This window comes from Marmota monax, unplaced genomic scaffold, assembly GCF_021218885.2.
Source record: "Marmota monax isolate L192 unplaced genomic scaffold, Marmota_monax_Labrador192_F-V1.1 WCK01_AAM20220418_F8-fsc00006, whole genome shotgun sequence".
Classification (NCBI taxonomy): Eukaryota; Metazoa; Chordata; class Mammalia; order Rodentia; family Sciuridae; genus Marmota; species Marmota monax.
Window position 1 is genome coordinate 24,101,739 of NW_026693712.1, and position 19,772 is coordinate 24,121,510.

Consider the following 19,772-nt stretch of genomic DNA (forward strand, 5'->3'; position numbering starts at 1 on the left):
TTGGGGATATTATGAAAGAAGGCTGCTATAAATATTTGTATAGTTTTCTGTATTAATTGATCTCCAATCCCTGGGATCAATGCTATGGGAAGATTTTAAAATGCTGATTTCATTTCTTTACTCATTATAGAACTATTCTAAATGTTTATTTCTTCATTTTTCTTGGATTCATTTTTTTTCCAGGAATAATTCAGTTCTTTTTAAGCTTTTAATTTTATCTATGTTTTCACTCTTAATATAGTTCTTTTTTTTTTCTCCCCTTAGTAAATCTCATCAGAGGATGATTTTTAAAGAACTAACTCTTGGCTTTGTTGATCCTCCAGATTGTTTCTCAGTGTAAACTCTGTCAAACATGTCAACTTATGGAAAAGAAACACATTCTTAATTTTTGTCCTTCACTGTTCCTTTAAAATTTGTCCAGTGGAAAAAAGTTTCCCATTTCTCCTGGATGGAGATTCAGATGGGCTCACTATTCAGGGCTTCTCAACAATGGTACTGTTGACATTTTGGATCAGGTAGTTCTTTAACTATCCAGGGTCTGTCCTGGATGTTGTAGGATGTTTAGCAGAAAATCTGAACTGAACCCACTAAATGCTAGTAGTTTCACTCCCCAGTTAGTGACAACCAAAAATGTCTGCAGACACTGTCAAAGTGTTGAGAACCTTGCCTTGATTTTTATGTTTCATCATAATAAACAGTTCTAAAATCACTTCTGACCCCAACTTATTAAGATCATAAATGAGCTCATGCTTAGCTCATGAATTTTAATTTTTTATTTTTTTGCATTTTCTAGTATAAACACTCCTTTTGGTTGTCAGAAAATTCGGTGAAATTTATTGCCTAATTGCGGTAATTAATTTCAGATGTTTGATTTCCTTTCTCTCTCTTGCCCTGTACAATTGGATTTTATTTCTAATTTTCCCCTTATGCTTCATCTTATAAGTGACCTCTGGTATTGCCAAGGTGGCATCTGAGGAATACATGCTTAAAATAGACAAATGGTTATAATTCATGGAACATCTGCTTTGTGGTAAGAAACTAGGGGGTATACTGATACAGGACTCTTATTTTAGACCATGAGAAAGTCTGTGTGCGCCTGAGGGAGAAAGGGAAGGGATCAGTGAAGCCAGGAGAGAAGAAATGGTGCTACAAATCTGGCCTCTTATTTTTTAAGTTTCTGTATGCATTGGATTTATAAATGGGAGCGGTCACATTTAATTTGATTTAAAAAAAAAAAAAAATTAGGGGCCAACCTGGCTGGGGCAGATGGCAGTCCCCCTACTTGATTGAGATGCATAACAATAGTTTAGCCATAACAGATGATATGCTCCATCTCTGACTGGTATTTCTTGGAAGACTAATGATGTGTGCAGCGCTGGAGGTAGAAAAAACCTGGTTTCTGGGTTTGGGATTGACTATGACAGGGTCTGTACTGTTCAGAGACCCTAAGATTGTGATGGGACACCAATGAGCAAATCCCCTCCTGCCCAACTTGCAGCCTCTCATAAGGCCCGTGCATCCTCTGTGTGTTCTTCAGGGTCCCACTTGCCACATTACTGTGTCATAATCATTCCCTGACATTTGGCAGAAGGGCAAGGAAGAGACGGGCAGGCAGAAGAAGGGCCTCCAGGGGCTGCTTGGAAATTAGCTTGAGATGAAAACTCAACAGGTTTGAATTATTTATTGACTTTTACATGGGTTAGAAGGAAACTTTTTTTTTTCCCCCCCAGAAAAGGGAGAGGCCTTCCTGGATATGGATTAAGTCTAAGGCCTGTTGAAAGGTAGCGGGGGAAGGCTGGGAAAGAGTGGCTTCCAAAGTTGTCAATACCTCAGCTTCCTGTGACATTTATTTTTCTATTAATTCTTGGCATTTATATTGCTGTGATAGATCAATTAGCCTCTCACAATGTTGAGTCCATTGACCTTATCACACCACTATCTTATGGTGCCACTGGTCACCACAGGGAGACTACAAAAGAAACATTTATAATTTTGAATTACCTAAGCCCTAGGCTAGGGAAACATTAAAAGGCTTAGTGTAGATAATCAGCCGCACATTAGATGACTGAACCTTTAGGGAGCCTTCCTTTTTCTCATCACTCTTGAATTTTGACAACCACTTGGTGTAGTTTGGATTTAAAATGTTCTCCAAAGGCTTATATGTTAGTCTTGGTCCTAGGCCCATGCCATTATTGGGAGGTGAGGTGTACTGGAAAAAGTTAGGTTATTGGGGGCATGTCCTCAAATGGGATATCGGAACCCCAACTTGTCCTGTTTCTTTGCCTTTTGGTCACCGTGAGGTAAAAAGGTCTCCTCTGCCATGCCTTCCTGGTATGATATACTGTGCCACCACAGGCTCAAGCAACAGGGCCAAGTGACCATGGACTGAACCTCAAATTGTGAGCCACAACAAACTTTTCATTCTTTTAAGTGGGTTATCTCAGGTATTTTGTCACAGAAACAAAAAGCTGACAAACACACCAAGACACAAAGAAACAGAACATACTCTGCATAGCACTTGTGTTCAGGTATTCCAAAATGGCCAGAGACTTGGGAGATCATAATCTCAAAGCTTGAAGGGGCCTTAGAGATCACTGTTGGCTGTAAGTACAGAAACAGACTGTGGAAGACTGAAGTGTAAGGAAATTGACTTAGCTGCCCCACCCCACCACCTATGGTCTTCTCCAAAGTAAAAATGAGCTAGAGAACAAGGCTTGGAAATTGAACGTAACCCAGGGTGTTCTGGAGAGCTGGGAACCAGAATTCATACAACTACTTTCTTGAAAGCAATGGCTTCTGCTCTGATGAATATTTTCTGCTGCTCTTCAAGATTCAGTCCTGGGAGAAAGGATCCAGTTGGGCAAATAAAGGATTTCTTGGCTTCTGTAGTGGGAGATGGGTACTTGAAATTACTACTCCATCAGTAGCATACCTTCTGCTAAAGTGAGAGTTCCCCTGGAAAAAATCAGGATGTCTTCAGGAAGGGAGAGCAGGTGATGGGAAGCTTCCTTCTCTTTCCAGAAAGGAGAAAATGCTTACTACTAATCCAACTTCACAAGGGAGGAAATTGTGGACTAGACAGTGATATGGCTCATTTAAATTTATATTGAATGTCCAGTCAGGGAGAAGAGGCCAAGTTTTCCAGCAACCCCCTTGGTGCTTGTGACAACACCAGATGCCATCAGCCTTATTTATGTGTAATTTTAAGAGTTTGACTGAGGTGTGTTGGCCAGTTCATGTGTATCAGATCTGGGGAATTTAAAAAACCATTTTATTGACTCAGTTTCCAGTTAAAGGCCCACCAAACATTTTTAATAAAATATAGTTCTGACCTGTGTTTCCTTCAAGCAATACCACCACCATTTGCCTGAAGAAATCACCAGCTAGAGGTGGGGAGTACACAGTGAAGTGCAGGACTTTAAACACCACAAGAGCCCAGGGGATTTCAAGGATGCTGTTCATTTATCCTAGGGAATGGATTTCAGATAGCCCAACTTGCTTGGTGATGGATACACCTGGTCCTAATTAATTGAAGTCAATAAAAGCACAGGTTGTCTGAGATTCTATGCCAGAAATCTGCTGAGGAGAGTGTCAAATTTAAGACCTATGGTGAGAAAGAAGAGCCCAGGGACAAAGGTCTGGTCAGGTTATTGCAGAAGCAGGAGGCTCAAAGAGGATTGTGTGGGTTCGTTTTACCTATCTTAAGAAGCTTGCAGGTCATCCCACAAACACTAAACACCTGTGCTTTTCAGAGGCAGTGTGAGGTTGACTTTTCTAATCCAAGATCAGGGTTGGGGAAAGAGCTTGGTTTAATTCAGGGAAAGTAAATAAATGATCAAATTTGGTACATTGCGCAAAACCTGTGTAAATAACAGCATGCGGTTTTAGGAAGGGTATTGATTGGTGGCTACATGGAAGTCAAGCATCTTGGCTCTGTGACCACTCAGCTCTGTACCAGAGACAGGTAAGGATGCATACCTATGCCTTTTAGTAGCCGCTGCAGCTTGTTTTCAAACATCCCTCTCAGCCACCTTTCTCCCCTAAATCCTGTGTTATATCTAAACAAATCCTCCTATGAAAAACAAAATAAAACCCCAAGCTCAAGAAAATCTGGCCAATAGCCAATCCACACAGAGAACTGAACTTGAACTACATTGCAGTTTTGATTTCTAAACAAAGCAGTGATTGGACTATAAGCAGCACACACCCATTATCATCAGAATTCATAAGGTTAATTACAGAGAAACTGAAAGATAATAGTTTTTATGTACTATTACATCCCTAGGAGGCCAGTTACCATGGAAATCTTGCCTTCCGTTTCTTCTACTTAGAGCATATTTATATGGAAGAGAAATGTAAACACGATGGAAAGATTAAACAAGACAAGGCACAGTTTGCTACAAATAGTTTACATTTATTATAAGAATACAGTAAAAAAAAAAAAAAGTTCTGCAGATCCATGAGTGGTAATTGGTCTACTGGAAAAGAAAAGGAGGCTACTCAAAAATGGCGTAAGTTTACAAAAAATGATGAAATTGTGTTTTAAAAATGTAGAAAACAATTTAAAAACATCCTACAATGTTAGCCAAAATTCAAAGTGTATTTCTTTTGAATGTAAAAACTAACAAATAAATAAGTGTTAAATACAGATCTGAGTTAAAAATGATAAACTGCTTTATATATTTAGCTCCCATTCATTTTAGACTTGTTTACAAAGCCAGATGAACCCATCAGAGATCTTGTTTTACACTTGAACTTTCCAGAAGAAGCACCCTATTTCCAGTGTTTCTTTTGTCCACTTCAAAAACATATTATTTTAAACTAACAAAAAAGGCTAAAGGTGCTTTAACTTGACCTCAAGATAATCACATATTGGCACTAAAGGAATCTTGTAAACCATAGGAGTGCTTTGCTCAAAATGCTGCCTACAGATGGAAATCTACACCACAGGTGGCAGAGGGCAGACCCAACTCCCCCTTCACCGCCCTTATGTCATCTTCCAGTAAAGGAAAGAGAAAGCAACTCAGAAAACCACATGGCCATAACCAGTGGCTGTGGGTTTATGTCAGGAATGGCAGTGCCTGTCTGGAGGGTGGCCTCCCACAGTTTAATGGTATGGGCACCATTTGTATGTTTTGTCTTTGCTTCCAATTTGCTTGTGTTTCTGGAGAAGTCGGGGCTATTCATGGGACTTGGGTCACTTGATTTCATTCACTTGTACTTATCTGGCTTTCCTTAACCCTCTGCAGTCATATGGTTACAAATACAGCAGTTCAAGTCTTTTAGGGCACATGCCAGAAGAAGCCAAACCAAGAAACAGACACATAACCTGTAACAAAGTCACAGAACCAATATCCTTGACCCATACAGCCCCAAACTGAATTCCAGTAGAAAGAGTATGTATTTTGTACACGGTAGGTGGGAAAGGCCTAAAATCTGAGGAGGAATTGGACATGTGTGGTGAAAGCATGGGAAATAAAACCAGCAGCAATGGGCCTCCACAGCATCCTATAGCCCAAATATAAGATCTGCTGTCCTTTGGGTTAGAGAGATCCAGAGCCTTATCAAGCCTGGCTCTTGGCACAGGCCCTCCACATTTGTGTATACCAATCTAGGGTTTCTTAAGAGTAGTCAGGTAAGCTTATTTCTACTAAGTTAAATTATTTGTAAGAAAAATTCCTACATACAATGGTGTCTGATTCTGCTCCCACCTTGTTTTATGGGTTTAAAAATAAAAGCATAAATCGATAAGTCGGACGGCTGTCAGGATGGTTTTCTTACACAGAATTCCAGTAAAAACAGATTCCCTTTCAGTCGCCAAGGTTTTTGTTTTGTTAACATTTTTTAGTTGTAAATGGACACAATAACTTTATATGTGGCGCTGAGGATGGAACCCAGTGCCTCATTTTCTACACAAGTGTTCTACCACTGAGTCCCAACCCCAGCCCAGCCCCCCAAGGTTCTGAATCCAGGTCAGAGATCAGGGCTGCCCTTGAGGAAAATTTAGGTTTTTTTTTTTTTTTCTTTATAAAGATTGTTTAAGCACCTCAAAGAACATGAGGCTCTATTATTTGACAAGAACTACATGAGGAAGACATTAATAGTTTGGACTCGCATGCAATTTCTTTTTTCATGCTCAGATTTTTTGCTGCTCAGAAGTGGGAATTGGGATTTCTTTCTTATGGCCATCTTAAATTTATCCTGTCTTGTTCAGAACAGTGCTGACATTTTCCACTGACACATGACCTATGCTTTCAAAATAAGGTCTGATGTCCTGTGATGGGGTGAATTGACTAAGTGGTCATAGTTTTGTATGAGTATTTTAACAGAAACACTACCCTTTTGTTTTCAGTTATCTGCTTTGGTGGTTCCAGTTGTAAATCTAGCTTCACATGTCATTTTAGAATCTGCTTTGGGTGGCATTTATAATGTGCTTATTCTGATATGAAAGATGTTTCCAGCATATAGGAAAAAGGTCTGAGGTTTGGCATTTTGGGAAAAGAACTACTTTGGTGAACTGTAGAACAGAGCTGATGTTTTAATACGGTGGTGCCTTGGGGTCTGTATTTATGGATAGACAGGTTTGTTTTGAACTTAACTCTTCATATTATCTCCCTTTTTCTGAAGGTATGAAAAATTATTTAACACTATGCAACTAAAGTAGTTTTAGACATTTGCTTTATAAGGAGTATAAACCAAAAAACTGCCATAAAATAGAAAAAAAGAATCAAATACACGTAGGGGTTTAAGGTGAAGTAAGTATTGTTCATTTTTCAATATTTCCTTGGGGGTGGAGGACAGTCATCTGATTAGCTTACTTGCCCAAGTTAAAGTCTATATCCCTGGACACACCCACTCAAAATCATCATTGTCCCAAGGAAATCTCCCAAGAGCCTCTACTGAAAATGCCTTTCATCTCACATCTGCTACCCTAACCATCCTGTCTCCCCAGCAAGGGCTATAACCAGGTTATCTTTGTATTCTAAGCTGGGAATGCAAGGTGCCACTCACATACCGAGCAGGTGACCAGGCTTGGTACCTAGAAACCTGGGAGTTCCCCATCAGTCAAGGGGTCCTGCATACCTGAGAAACTCTTTGGGTCAAGACAGATTATGACATTCAAAGCAAGTTGAGGATAAAGGCTTTTCTATTTTGGTAAAGCAAAAGGCTGAGAAACAGAAGATGAGAAAAGGAAATACTAACCGTAAGTCAATAATAAATACCAGGAAAATGAGCTCCTTTTAGTGTTTAATGCACCTGACAAGGCAGATGTTCAAGAAAAGGTTCCTAAACAAAGCTGAGGAGAAATAAATGCAGCCTCTAGGGTCATTTCTATCATTTAACACTTATTACTCTGAGAACACCTACATATTGCCTCGATAATGTTTACAAATTCAAGATTTCAATAAAATGTGGTAGCACACACTTGAAATCTCAGTGACTTGGGAGACTGAGGCAGGAGGATTGCAAGTTTGAGGTCAGCCTCAGCAACTTAGTGAGACCCTGGGATGTGGCTCAGTGATAAATTGCCCCTGGGTTAAATCCCCAGTACACTCTTCCCTCAAAAAAGTTTTGAATCACTTTTGAGTGAATCCCAAATATTCTCATTTGGGGTTCATAGAGGGTCTCTGGCAAGGAGGGATGCTGAATCTGCCTTGTCACAAAGCACACCCATAGGATACTTTTTCATTAATAAAAACAGGAACTTTCACAGCAATTTTCTTGCATTGCTGCTATCCTAGCTGTGTACACTCTCAGCTGCCCACTGCTTAGGTAATGGGCTGAACCGCCATGTCTACAGCCTTAGGAAACAACCAAGGGTTGCTATGATTCAACTGCAGCTACTTCCCAAGATTTGCATGGTCTTTTGTTTTATTTTGCAGTATTTTGTTTTGTGAAAGGACTCTGACTTCCTATATACTGATCTTTCAATGACTGAGAATACTACTGTGGACAACAAGTTCTCTTGATGAGAAACATCTAAAATATCACTGGTGTGACAAAGGGAATTTTTTTTTTTTTTTTTAAAAAAAAGGTCTGAGGCAGATCTTGTCAGATATCGATCCTACTTGAGAGGACACAGAGCCACAAAATAGTGTACACACAAAGGGTACCAAACTGAGTATGGGTTTTTCTTTAAGAAAGTGTTAGAGACCTGAGAGGCACACAGTATTTAATAACCTGCAGCAGGAAGTCCCTCAACCCCCATCTGGGGACTGGCTTCCCTTGGTGACAGTAGTGATTTGTTGGGAGATTGGCCTTGGAGTCATCCTGTATTGGTCCTTAGTCGCCGCCGCCGCCCTTCATCTCCTTTCAACCTTCCTTTCTAGATGTATCTTTCTGTGTCTCTTACTTTAGCCATGCTGCGCTCTGACTGGCTTTAGGATGCTTCCAAGATTCCTTTCACTTAAATGTTATGGGTAAAAGATGAGGGACATGGCCACTTAAATTTTCTTGTTTCCCTGTTGAATTCTTTGTTTACCCAAAGTAGAGCTCAGCACAGCAAGGTCCTTTTGTGGGTCACTCTAGGAGCCACTTAATTTACCTGGATCAAGAGGTGAAGCAGGGTAGATGTGATTGAGCTGCCACTTACGAGACTTGAGCCCAGGTTAAGCTCCATTGCAAACAAAGGTTTTTATTAAGTGTGAATAATCGGTGTGCTTAAGAAAGACTAAAATTAATAAATGTAAAGATGACTTGGGATAATTTCCTTGATATATATTTTTTAAGTACTTATTTTTTTAGTTGTAGTTGGACATACAAATAAAAAGGTATTATTTGATGCTGAGGATCGAACTCGGGGCCTCACAGGTGCTAGGCGAGTACTCTACCACTGAGCCACAACCCCAGCCCTCCATGATATGTTTAAACACATGTTACCAAATCCATTAGGTGGGAGTACAACAAGAATGCCACCCAGCATGGGATAATCAGACCTGGGGACATGAATTTACTCTGAATATAAGGGAGGTTATTTGGTTTGCTTGTGCAAAGGCCCACACCCTGTCAGGTGACCTCTTTTGCTTTTTTTATTTTTGGCTGCAGAGATACTATGTATTTTCTGTAGGAAAGGATCTGGCCTCCTGGCTTTGCTTTCCTCAGGCTCCCTAGTGACCTTGCCCATATATTTGTTGTACTCTCCATAGGGTAACCTCATCCTCTTAGGATACACTTGCCTCAGCACCTGAGTGCAGCCCCTGCTCTGTAAACTATGCAGAAGTAAAATGACTGAGAATTTAGTACAGAAGGCTTTTTCTACCACCCAGGAATCTGAGTGTAGCTAAGTGATTTTTAATGCCTATATTTACTGATTCAGAGTTTAATCTTTGAATCAGTATGAGGAAGCAAGATGGTTTTTGAGGAGTACTAAACTATGGCAAAGATTTGTAGCTTGTATATTAGGGCATTTTTTTTTAAAAGGAGAATTTTATGGGACTTTAAATCTGTATCACTAACTCCTTCAAGTAGGTAATTTTGGTATGTGAAATCCTGACTTTTTAAATCTTTGCAGACATGAACATAGTACTGGATTTTCCCAAATAATGATAGTATTTAGACAAGATGTGAAACTAACCAAAACCAGAGGAAAAATCTTTAATGAAACACTTCTGGTATGTATAAGCAAGTCAGTAACAAGAGGTAACACTTTAATAGTAAACTTTCATGCTAACTTAGTACTATAATGGAAATATTATCTCCTTTTCATACAAAATCTTTGATTCCCCTTGAGATTAATAAAGAAAACACGGTCTTATTTTTCAGTATTCTCTTTTGTGAAAGGACTGACTTCTTACATGCTGGTCTTTCCATGACTCAGAATACACAGGACAATCAGTTCTGTTGATGATGAGAAACATCTAATATCACTGGTGGGACAAAGGGAGTGTGTGTAAAAAGAGGTTTGAGGCAACTCTTCTAAGATATCAATCCTACTGTAGAGGACACACAGCCACTTCGATTACATGGAATATAAGATTATTTTAGATTTCAGATTAGTAATAAAATGGTGATTAAAAAAAAAATCCCCCACCAAGGCTCCTTGGTGATGTCAGGTAAATAGTATACATGAAATCTGTTCAGATGCAGTCTTAAAGCATCTCAAGTGGTGTAACTCATATCTGTGTTGTATGTCACTGTGGTTCAGTTAGGTGTCCTGCATTCTAGTTTTTGTTTACAAGGTACTCAGTGTGTACTATGTTACAATTAGAACACTTTACAGACCCTGGCTTCACAAAAATGGCATTCAAGTTACTTTAGTGGTACTAGTTAAACGTTTTAAAACTATATGGTGAAACTGAAGTAAAGGTCAGGAAAACAGAACTATTTCAACGACATTTTTGTCTTCTAAGTAATCCTGAATAACACCTGACACAAGTAGGCTCCTGTGTATGCTGATCAGCTAGGAAATCTTTTAATATTGAAATTGGTGAAATATGGATGGGGAACACTATACTGCATATATATAATTTTAAAGAATGTTTTTAATGGTGGATGGACACAATATCTTCATATGGTGGTGAGGATCCAACCCACTCACTCTACCACTGAGCTATAACCCCGCCAATACAAATTAGAGAAGATAAATAAATGAGTCTTTTCACTAGGAACTTTGTGGCAGGAGAAGCTGAAATCTGTTTCTGAGAACTTAAACAAAACCCAATAATATTTATTTTCCCAGAAGAAAAAAAATGTTGGCTTTGAGATAACTTTGATTATATGGAATATAAAATTTTAGCATTCAGATTAATAATAAATGGTGATTTAAAAAAAAAAAAATCCCCAACAAGACTCCTTGGTGATTCCAGGTCGATAGTTCAGGTAACAGTCAGATTGCCTGTCCTTACTACACCTCCCATCATGGATTAATGCATTTAAGGACTTAAGAAGGGAGAAATAGATGATCCATTGATATCAGTACTCTAAGAGTTGCATATAACAAAGATTTATGACCAGAGTCGCATTCAGACCACTGGAAATTTTGGTTACAATTAAACAATTCATAGGATTTGGTGCATTTCTGAACCCTCTCTTTTCCCTGAATCAACTTGCAAATTCAGAACAGTATTTGTGTGCTTTCTGGGTATGGATTAGCCTCCTAAAGTACATAATTCCAATAATTATCAGTGACAGAAGGGATGAATAAATTATGCTTGAAGCATAACAAAATTAACAGTAAAAAATGTTTGCATAAGCTTTTCTTAATGCATGAGCCTATATTAAATTTAATATTCTATACAACTGATATGATCCTGAAAGACTCCCAATGAGTTATTAATCTTGAACTGTAGCACAACCTGCTTCAGGACAAGGAATAAAATAGAATTTAAATGCTGCAGATGTCATGATGTTTTGAAAAGCTTTTTTAATTTAAACAGCTATGATGTGAATTGCAAATTCTAACAGCCTGAGTGAGTGAAATATCAATACCATGTTCATTCTTTACACCAGAATGCAAGGATTAAGCTTTGGGTTTTGTTCACAAAATTAAAGTCGGAGCCATTATTCTCTCCTTGCTGAGAGCTTAGTGTTGAGGCCTAAGTGAACAGAGTCTGGCTATTTAAAAAAAAAAAAAAAATTAAAAACAGATTCACTTGGAAGTATGGAAAGGGGTTGAAATGTCTTGTCTACTTAATGCTATCAAAAGAAAGTTCCATGTACTTATAATATTTGACCTTAGGGAGAACTATGCTGATTAAAAAGAAGTTTTGTAATGTTAAAGGCAAATTTATTATTCCTTCATTTTGGTCTGAATGTGCTAATCATTGAAAGGGTACAAAATTTGCAAGGATATTTGCAATGGACACAAGTCATTCTTCTCTTGAGTTCTGCACAATGGTATTCACAGGCAGCAAACAGTGAGAGAAAGGAATGTTCTATCTCTTAAGCTCTTCCCAATAATTCCTAAGGTGATATATATATCTGGACACAGCCTCAAGCACTTATAAAAGACTTCTAGGCCACCTTTACCCCTAAACATGACCATCTCCTACATATAGATGGTTGGGTAAGTTGCCTGGATGCACTAAGATTCACCTCAAAAGAATCCTAGTTTTTATGGTGGTACATTTTGAGCACTGTACTTGCACACCTGTCAGCTACTGAAGATTTCTAGGAAGCATGATAAGGGTAAATGAAGAAAAGTGGAAAGATCAGGGCTTTCTTTTCTCATTAGTACTCATTTGATTTCTGAACCCTCTATTTAATTCACACCCGCCTTGTACTTCAGTAGGGTGTAGACATACACAAATATTTGTGAACTAGAACCATGACTTCTGACAGCTCTGGAAACTGGTACAACTGGAGGGAATGACCCTTCTATGAGGAAGATACTTAACTGTCACTTGTACCCTGTAGAGCTTTGAAAATTTCTTGCCATTAAGAGGACTCCTGGGGCCTTTTTGGTGAATTCAGACAACATTAAAATGGACATGCATGGGTTTATAAAACATACCTTTATATTTTCATTTAAGTTGAGCACCACTCTAGCTGCTCTTTCCCCCCAGACTACCTTGCTGGTTATACTTCTTGCTGTCTCAGCAATCTAACATCCTTTAAAGGGGTGCTCTGAGGACAGTTCATATTCAGGCTGAGGGAATTGACAGTGCAGGAGCATGATGATTCTTATTGGGCTTATTTCTGTCAAAACGAAAAAAAAAAAAAGAAACCCAAAAAAACCCCCCACAGTCATGCGCATTCCAAATAATTCCTCCTACAAGTGTCTATTTACAGACAGACTCTCACCTTGACAGAGTTGAAAGCCAGCTGTGTTTGGAATGTGAAAACTTATAGCACCAACTGAGTAGGGTCTGTGGCATAGGATAGTAGCCCACAAACTGTGCCTGATGGAGAAACATCAGTGGTCCTAGGTGTGAAAAAAACAGTTTTTTTTTTTTTTTTTAAATCTTTCACATGTTTAGAACCTGTGCTTTTCTATTTACAGTGGTCTGAAATGGTAGGATCGCTTGGTTAGCCAAAAAAGGCCTTGGTAGGACTATTTCTTGGATAAATCTGCATTTCACATAGTTAAAAAAAATAATAATAACCTTACAGGATGGTTGCCAGCAATATGGTATAAACTCATCATTAACGAGAACACTATTAATCTGCTGGAGGACAGAGTCTTGAAGGCTGAGCTTGGCACTGACTATGTGATTTTCCTTTTGATGATAGTAAGCTCTTTCTGAAGTTCACTGAATGTAGGACGGTTTTCAGGATTATAATCCCAACACTTCATCATAATTTTAGAAATTTCCTCTGGACAGTTCTGAGGGGCTGACATCCGGTATCCTAAAGACCCAGGAGAACAAAGAAATGAGAATGGACTTAAGAAATGAATGCTCACACAGGGTATATGCATTTTGTAAATTTTAGTACCTTATGTTGTAGGTATAATAGAAACAAAAAATCCATTTCTGAGTATATTCTCCCTCCTCATGGGCCATAGAGAAATCAGTATCACACAGCCATTAACACTTAGTTCAAAAAACATGGTCAGGAAGATATACTATGGGCAGAGTTTCTAATTCATCTTCGAAAACCTAGGTTGTAGAGATGAGCTTTTAAACAGTGAAGGAAAAAATGAATGAGTCATAAGCTGCTGTCTGGAAGTGTTGCTCGTATGTGTGACTCTGCCAGTGTGGGAGAGGGAGGTTCTCAGGCCAGGGTACATTACTGCATCTCAACACACACTCTCTGAGGAAGCTGTGGATGACAGTAGTGCCTGCTAGGAATAACTAGTTTTTGGTGATGCTATAGCTCTGATCTGGAACCGCCCCCCCCCCCCCCCGCGAGGATTTCTTCAGAAGTGTTATAAAATTCTCCAGTTCTTGAAGACAGACAGCATCGTACTTTGTAATATTTTTAAGGAGATTTATTTGGTATGGAATAAAAAAATAATAGGTTGGGAATAGTAACCTGTTTTCACGGAAGACATTGAATGGTACAGCACTGCAACTTTATGCCAAGCAGAGAAGGGTGGAGAGACAGCTTGTAGTTTTCTACTTTTAAAGTATCAAGATACTTCAAAGTGTTTTGTTATATAAAAGCCATGGGATTCAAAAGCAGAATTGTGTACCACATTTTCTCCGTTTACACACCTAAATAGCATAATAGCCTGTTTGCCAGCACTCTGGCCAGGAGAAACACCATTGGCACTGCTGCCCCCATCTGGGTCTCGGGCTCACCTCTTTCCACTTGCTCTCGTGCTTGTTGATTTGTCATTCCAGGGTACGGAGAGATCCCTAAGCTGAAGGTCTCCCAGAGCAGGATGCCAAAGCTCCATACATCACTCTCAGAACTGTATCTTCCTGGGAGGGGAACAACAAACCATAACCAGGTGAGGGACAAGGAGATGACAGGTTCTGGTTATGTATGTCAGTCACATAATAACTGAATTTACCAAAGGACCTCAGGAGCTAGTGCTTCTATTCTTTTCACTGGTTTTATACTTCAGGACTAGTTATGTCATCAAATAATCACTTGCCCCCTCTTCTCCCCACCAAGAGCAAATATTCAGCCAGCATGCAGCCTTACTTTCCTGGAGTGTCATGAGTGAGGTGGTTTACATAAAAACATGTAAATGTTTACACATCAGTGCCTAGGAGATTAAATAAGTTGGATTCCTGCAATTTTTGTCTTCTGCATCATTTTCTTTCTACTAAAATTGCAAACAAAGCAACAAGAAAACTTTCTTAATTTCAATTTTTTACTCATCACTGTTTACAGATATTCTTTCGTACTTAAAGGTCTCATTTTCTCTGCTGATAGTTTGATTTACAGAAAATATATTTTTCTGTTTTGAAGAGTGGAAATTAACATAGCTGACTAATAAAAACAACTTCTTTAAATTACATGGTGCCTTGTTTTGTCAAAATAGCTCAGTAAAACAGGTGCACCAAGATAAGCTCTTAGAACATATGTGGTAGCTTTCAGGAAATACAGATAAATCAACACAAGATGGATGTGAAATCAAAGAAGGGTCCTTTCCAAGACTGTCCCAAGATATTTAATTTTATGTATAGGGCACATACCATCAAGATTACATGTGGAAGTTTCTTAAATGATTTCAGTTTCTGTCCCTCCTCTAAAACCGTTACTATAAAAAAATATTCTTGAAGTAAAGGAGAGTCTGCCTGCACTGTGTTAACTGATCTGTCTTGAGTGGACTGAGTAAAGGTTCGGGCTATGTTATTTTAGCTTTCCTCTTGGTAGATGGTAATTATGGACATAAATCTTGCTACCCTACAGCATAGTTAGTTTTCTTATCTGCAAATCAACTATTATGATGATCCAATAGTTTATTATTTTTCATGAAAGTATCTTATTTTGTAAAATAATATATGTATGGGTATCAAGAAAGGCATATTATAGGTAAACTAAGATCATACTCCAGAAGTGGAAACGTTCAACCTGGTATTGCTGGATAATTTTAAGGATAAGAGCAAGTTAGTTGTATCTTTTTCTATCTCTTAATTCTCACAATATGCTTGTAGAGAAAGGGTATTATTTTCATCTTACAAAGTAGGAAACAGATGCAGAGTAGTAGAAGGCTTGCCAAGATCATGCAGTCAATGATGTAACAGATCCAGGACTCTCCATTCAAAACTCTGATTAATGTGATTTAACTCCAAAAGTCAAATTAGAAGGGGATACATCAGCCCCAAATAACCAGGTGACAAGTGGGAGACTTCAATAATTGATGCAAGATTTTATTTCTTCATTGGAGATCCGTATCCTCTTTGCCTACAGTATCTTGTGACTGTGGATGGTAGAGATAAATGCTCAACAGTCCAAGCATGTTACAATTTCTGCATTTTAAAAAATTGCTTGGGGTGGGGAGCAGTGCCTCAGCGGTAAAGCATTCTTTTTGAGTGTGTGAGGCCCTGGGTTAGAACCTCAGCACCACATACATAAAATAAAGGTATTGTGTCCACCTCCGACTTAAAAAATGCTGGGTAAGATATTCACAAATCAATGCTAAAGAAATCTTTGAGAACAAGATGAAAATATGATAGGTACATTTGCCTCGAAAAAGAGAAATTATGTAGCTAGAGAGAAGGGCTTACACTGTAGATAACAAAATTGTAAAAATCAGTTTAATTCTACACCTTAAGCCTACAGTTTGAAGGTTTCTTGGATCAGAGGGTTTTCCTTTTTGTTTCATGTACTCTAACTCCACACTTCATTGGAGATATGGGCAGTGTTTCATTACTGAGGCCAGAGTGTAGGGAAGCCTTACTCTTACCAAACAGAAAAATGTACCAAGCACTTTAAATCCTTACTTTCAGAAGATTTTTTTTTTTAGAGCCAATCTTCAGTAATTCTACATCTGAGAACACAATTTCCCAGGATTGCCTGAGGCTTGAAGACTCAGGAATTTCCCCATGGGATTGGATAATGCATCCTACAAACTCCTTCCTCATCTAAATATAGAAGACTGCCAAAAAAAAAAAAAAGTCCTTCAGTGCCAATCCAAGAACTTTGTACTCCTCCTTAAGTTACAATTCACCTAAAATACAGTGATCAAGAGGCATAATCATGTACTAGTTAGAGGACTTTTAAAAGACTGTAATATAGATTATCTGGCAACCAGGGCTTGGTTTTAGTGAAATCTTTAGGGGGCAAAATATTACAACCTTTTACCCTGTGATTCTTCACTTTAGTGATATAACCCCACCATGCAAGACAAAAACCACTCTAGGAACTAGCAGGGCTGCCATTTCCCTGGGTGCTGAGGAGTAGTGGATTGGCTTGCAATTACTAAAGGTCATAGAAATCTTATTTGCTGTCACAATGAAAGTCAAACCAAGGGTGAGGACTGGTATCTGGATTAAGCCCACCCAGTATATATTCAAAAGTTTTCACTGCTCGAGGAATCACCATACGTTTTCCAGATCACACTAGTACATACTCAGAATAACTGGATATGTACAGACCTATTTACAATAGCCATAAGGAGAAAACTGCTCCAATATACACAAATGCACCTTAAAAGGATTATACTAAATGAAAAGAGGATACAAATGGTCACATTGATTCTATTCGTTTCAAATATCTAGAAAGGTAATAGGAGAGGGAGGAAATGGGTACTTGATCTTGAAATGAAGAAAATGTCTAGTTTCAAAACAAAGGAAATGGTTTCCCAACACTGAATTATATTAAATACTACTAAATTTTTCACTTTAATTTCATGAATGTCACCTATTAAAAACCTTTATCCGCCTAATCTAGGCATTAAAAATTATTTTCATAATTTATCATGATTTGCTGATTGAAAATGGAAAGTTACTACTTATTCAAGACATTATACCCATTGTTTTAGACCTTACTTCCCTAAATGTAACTTGTAATTTCACTTAAAGCACACTTTTGCTAAATTCATGAGTTGTTACCCCATTTCATTCTAACCAGAGAATACAATACAAACTTTCTACTTACAATGACACATAAAAATTCAAGTAAAAAAAAAAAATCACTATTTTTATTCCAATCTTTTTCCTCAGGATTCATGTAAGTTCCAGAGAAACTCAAGGATTGACCAACTTAATATTTTAACAGTACATGAAGTTATTGGACCAATTATAAGACATTCAAATAAATGGCCCAGAGCTACCACAACACTTTTATTCTATGTATAATCTGTTTCAATTGTTTGAGACATAAGTGCTTATAATTCTTTTTGATCTACCAATCTTTAATCTAGAAATCTGATCAATAATTTCAATTAAGTTTGTGCTCGTGTTGAAGTGCAAGGTCTGAACAGTTATACATTGGGCTGGTTCTCAACTTGGATTTTGCTATATACCCCTGTATAATTACCTGTACATGTTTTGTGCTGATACAGTCCATTTTTACCACCAAAAAGTAAAAAGTCTATTCTTACCATAATTAAGAGCTTCTGGTGCTGTCCATTTAATGGGAATCTGCTTTAAGCCAGAAGATGAATATACCCCACCATCCTCTTGACGAGACATTCCAAAGTCGCTGATTTTTAGAATATTATTTTCACCTACGAGGCAGTTTCTTGCAGCAAGGTCCCTAGGTTATAAGACGACACAGAAAACACCTATTAAAACAAATTGAAAGACGCTTTCACATTTATGACTTCCACACTTTGCATTTTTACATTTGCAATGTATTTATAATGAGGTTAAGAAAGCTTGTGATTTACCAGTCCTTCCCAAGTTTTCTGTCGTAGGTAAAATATCATCCGTAAGAATATTTGCATATGGAACAGGCCACATGCTAGCTTTCTATGCATCACATATATTTCCATTTAAATAGAAAAGCATGATTCTAAGGTTAAGAGAAAAATCAGAAAGGCTAAGTAAATCTACCATTATGTCTCCTTGGACTGGCTTCACTGTCCAATAGAACTTGCTGTGATGGAGACAATAGCCATGTGTGGCCACTAAACACTTGCAATGTGGCTCACGTGACTGAGAAACTGAATTCTTCATTTTATATACTTTTCATGTATTAAATTTAAATGGCAGCATGTGGGTAATAGCTACTGTGTACCCCTCAATATACCATCTCTGGAGTTTCCAAAGGCTGGACATGACCGAGGTGCCAGAGAGGCTGGTAACACTATTGTGTCTGGGACAGGCAAACCCTTCTTGATGAGCTGTTCTTGGTGCTCTCCTATTCAACTTTTTTCATTTACTATACATTCCAGCCCTACTATCATCTTTGATCTCCAAATCCAGGACAACTTCCCTAAACTCAGAATACTTGTTTCCACTTCCTATGGGTCCTTCTCACTTAGCTCTTCCTTTGCCTGAAATTTCCTCTACCCATTTGCATAGCTGGCTCCTGTTCATTTATTCTCTTTCTTCAGAGGGAAGATGGCAGTGAACCAAAGTGCTGTGTCTCATTCTAGTAAGGAGGATAGTCAATAATCAAAGCTATGTAAATATATATGGGAGAGAATATATTCACACATACAAAGAAATGAAATGTATCATAGTGCTGAGTGTTAAGGGGATAGAGGTTTAGATAGGCTAGTAAGGAATCAGTGGGATCAGATTCAAGGAGTGTGGTAGAGGCAGAAATGGACTTTGAGTCAGTAGGCTTTCACTTTAATACAGAAGTTCCATTTTAGCTGAATATTTTGCCCTGCAGTTTTAAAATGCTATGCTTCCCAGCCTTCCCCACAGCTAGGTGTGTCCACAATGTTAAACATGGGTTGTCTTGAATTCCAAGAAGTAGCATCACAATTCTCCCTTCTTTGAACCTGAATTTCAACAAAGAAGAAACTTTAATCTAGACCCCTAATTTCTTGCTGCTGTTCCAATGTTAGTGAGTTGTCAGACATGTCCGGAACTACTTACTTTTGATCTTGGATTTATTACTTTAACATGAGAAATTTTCTCCCTTTTTGGTTTTAGTATGTATTTTATTATATGCAGTTAAGAAAACAGTATAGAGATGGATCTGGTTTTGGACACATTGAGATATCTCATATCCCAGTGGAGTTGGATGTTGAATTTTGAGGTCAATAGTTGTGGCTTTTTGGTGGTGTTTGAATTGACGGAACTGGAAAATGTTTTCACCTAGAATGTAGAGGGAGAACAGGTATCATTCAAGGACTAGGCCCTAAGGCATGGCATGTCTTGGAGAAGGGTTAAATAAAGGAGCAGCACGTGAGGCAGAGAGAAGCCATAGGAGAGTACGGTGGTCCTAGCTTCATTTTACTCATCTAAAAAATATAATCTAGCAGGGTTGAGTGCAACAATGTTTGTAAAGTACCAGCATATAACACGTGGCTCAAA

General features: G+C 38.3%; 1 protein-coding gene across 6 annotated transcripts in view; it reads right to left on the reverse strand.

Moving 5' to 3' along the window:
- Nucleotides 1-9,562: 9,562 nt before the first annotated feature.
- Fer (FER tyrosine kinase) overlaps nucleotides 9,563-19,772 on the reverse strand; it is a 456,651-nt gene continuing 446,441 nt past the window's right edge. For 5 of the 6 annotated variants that reach the window (XM_046460091.2, XM_046460093.2, XM_046460092.2 and 2 more), the window contains 3 exons: nucleotides 17,882-18,036; nucleotides 14,184-14,306; nucleotides 9,563-13,287 (listed from right to left, as the gene is read on the reverse strand). In XM_046460091.2, coding sequence (XP_046316047.1) covers nucleotides 13,145-13,287; nucleotides 14,184-14,306; nucleotides 17,882-18,036 — 421 coding nt within the window. In that variant the 3' untranslated portion in view covers nucleotides 9,563-13,144. Of the gene's footprint in view, nucleotides 13,288-14,183; nucleotides 14,307-17,881; nucleotides 18,065-19,772 lie in introns of those variants that run through there. The other variant, XM_058584319.1, reaches the window with a different exon arrangement.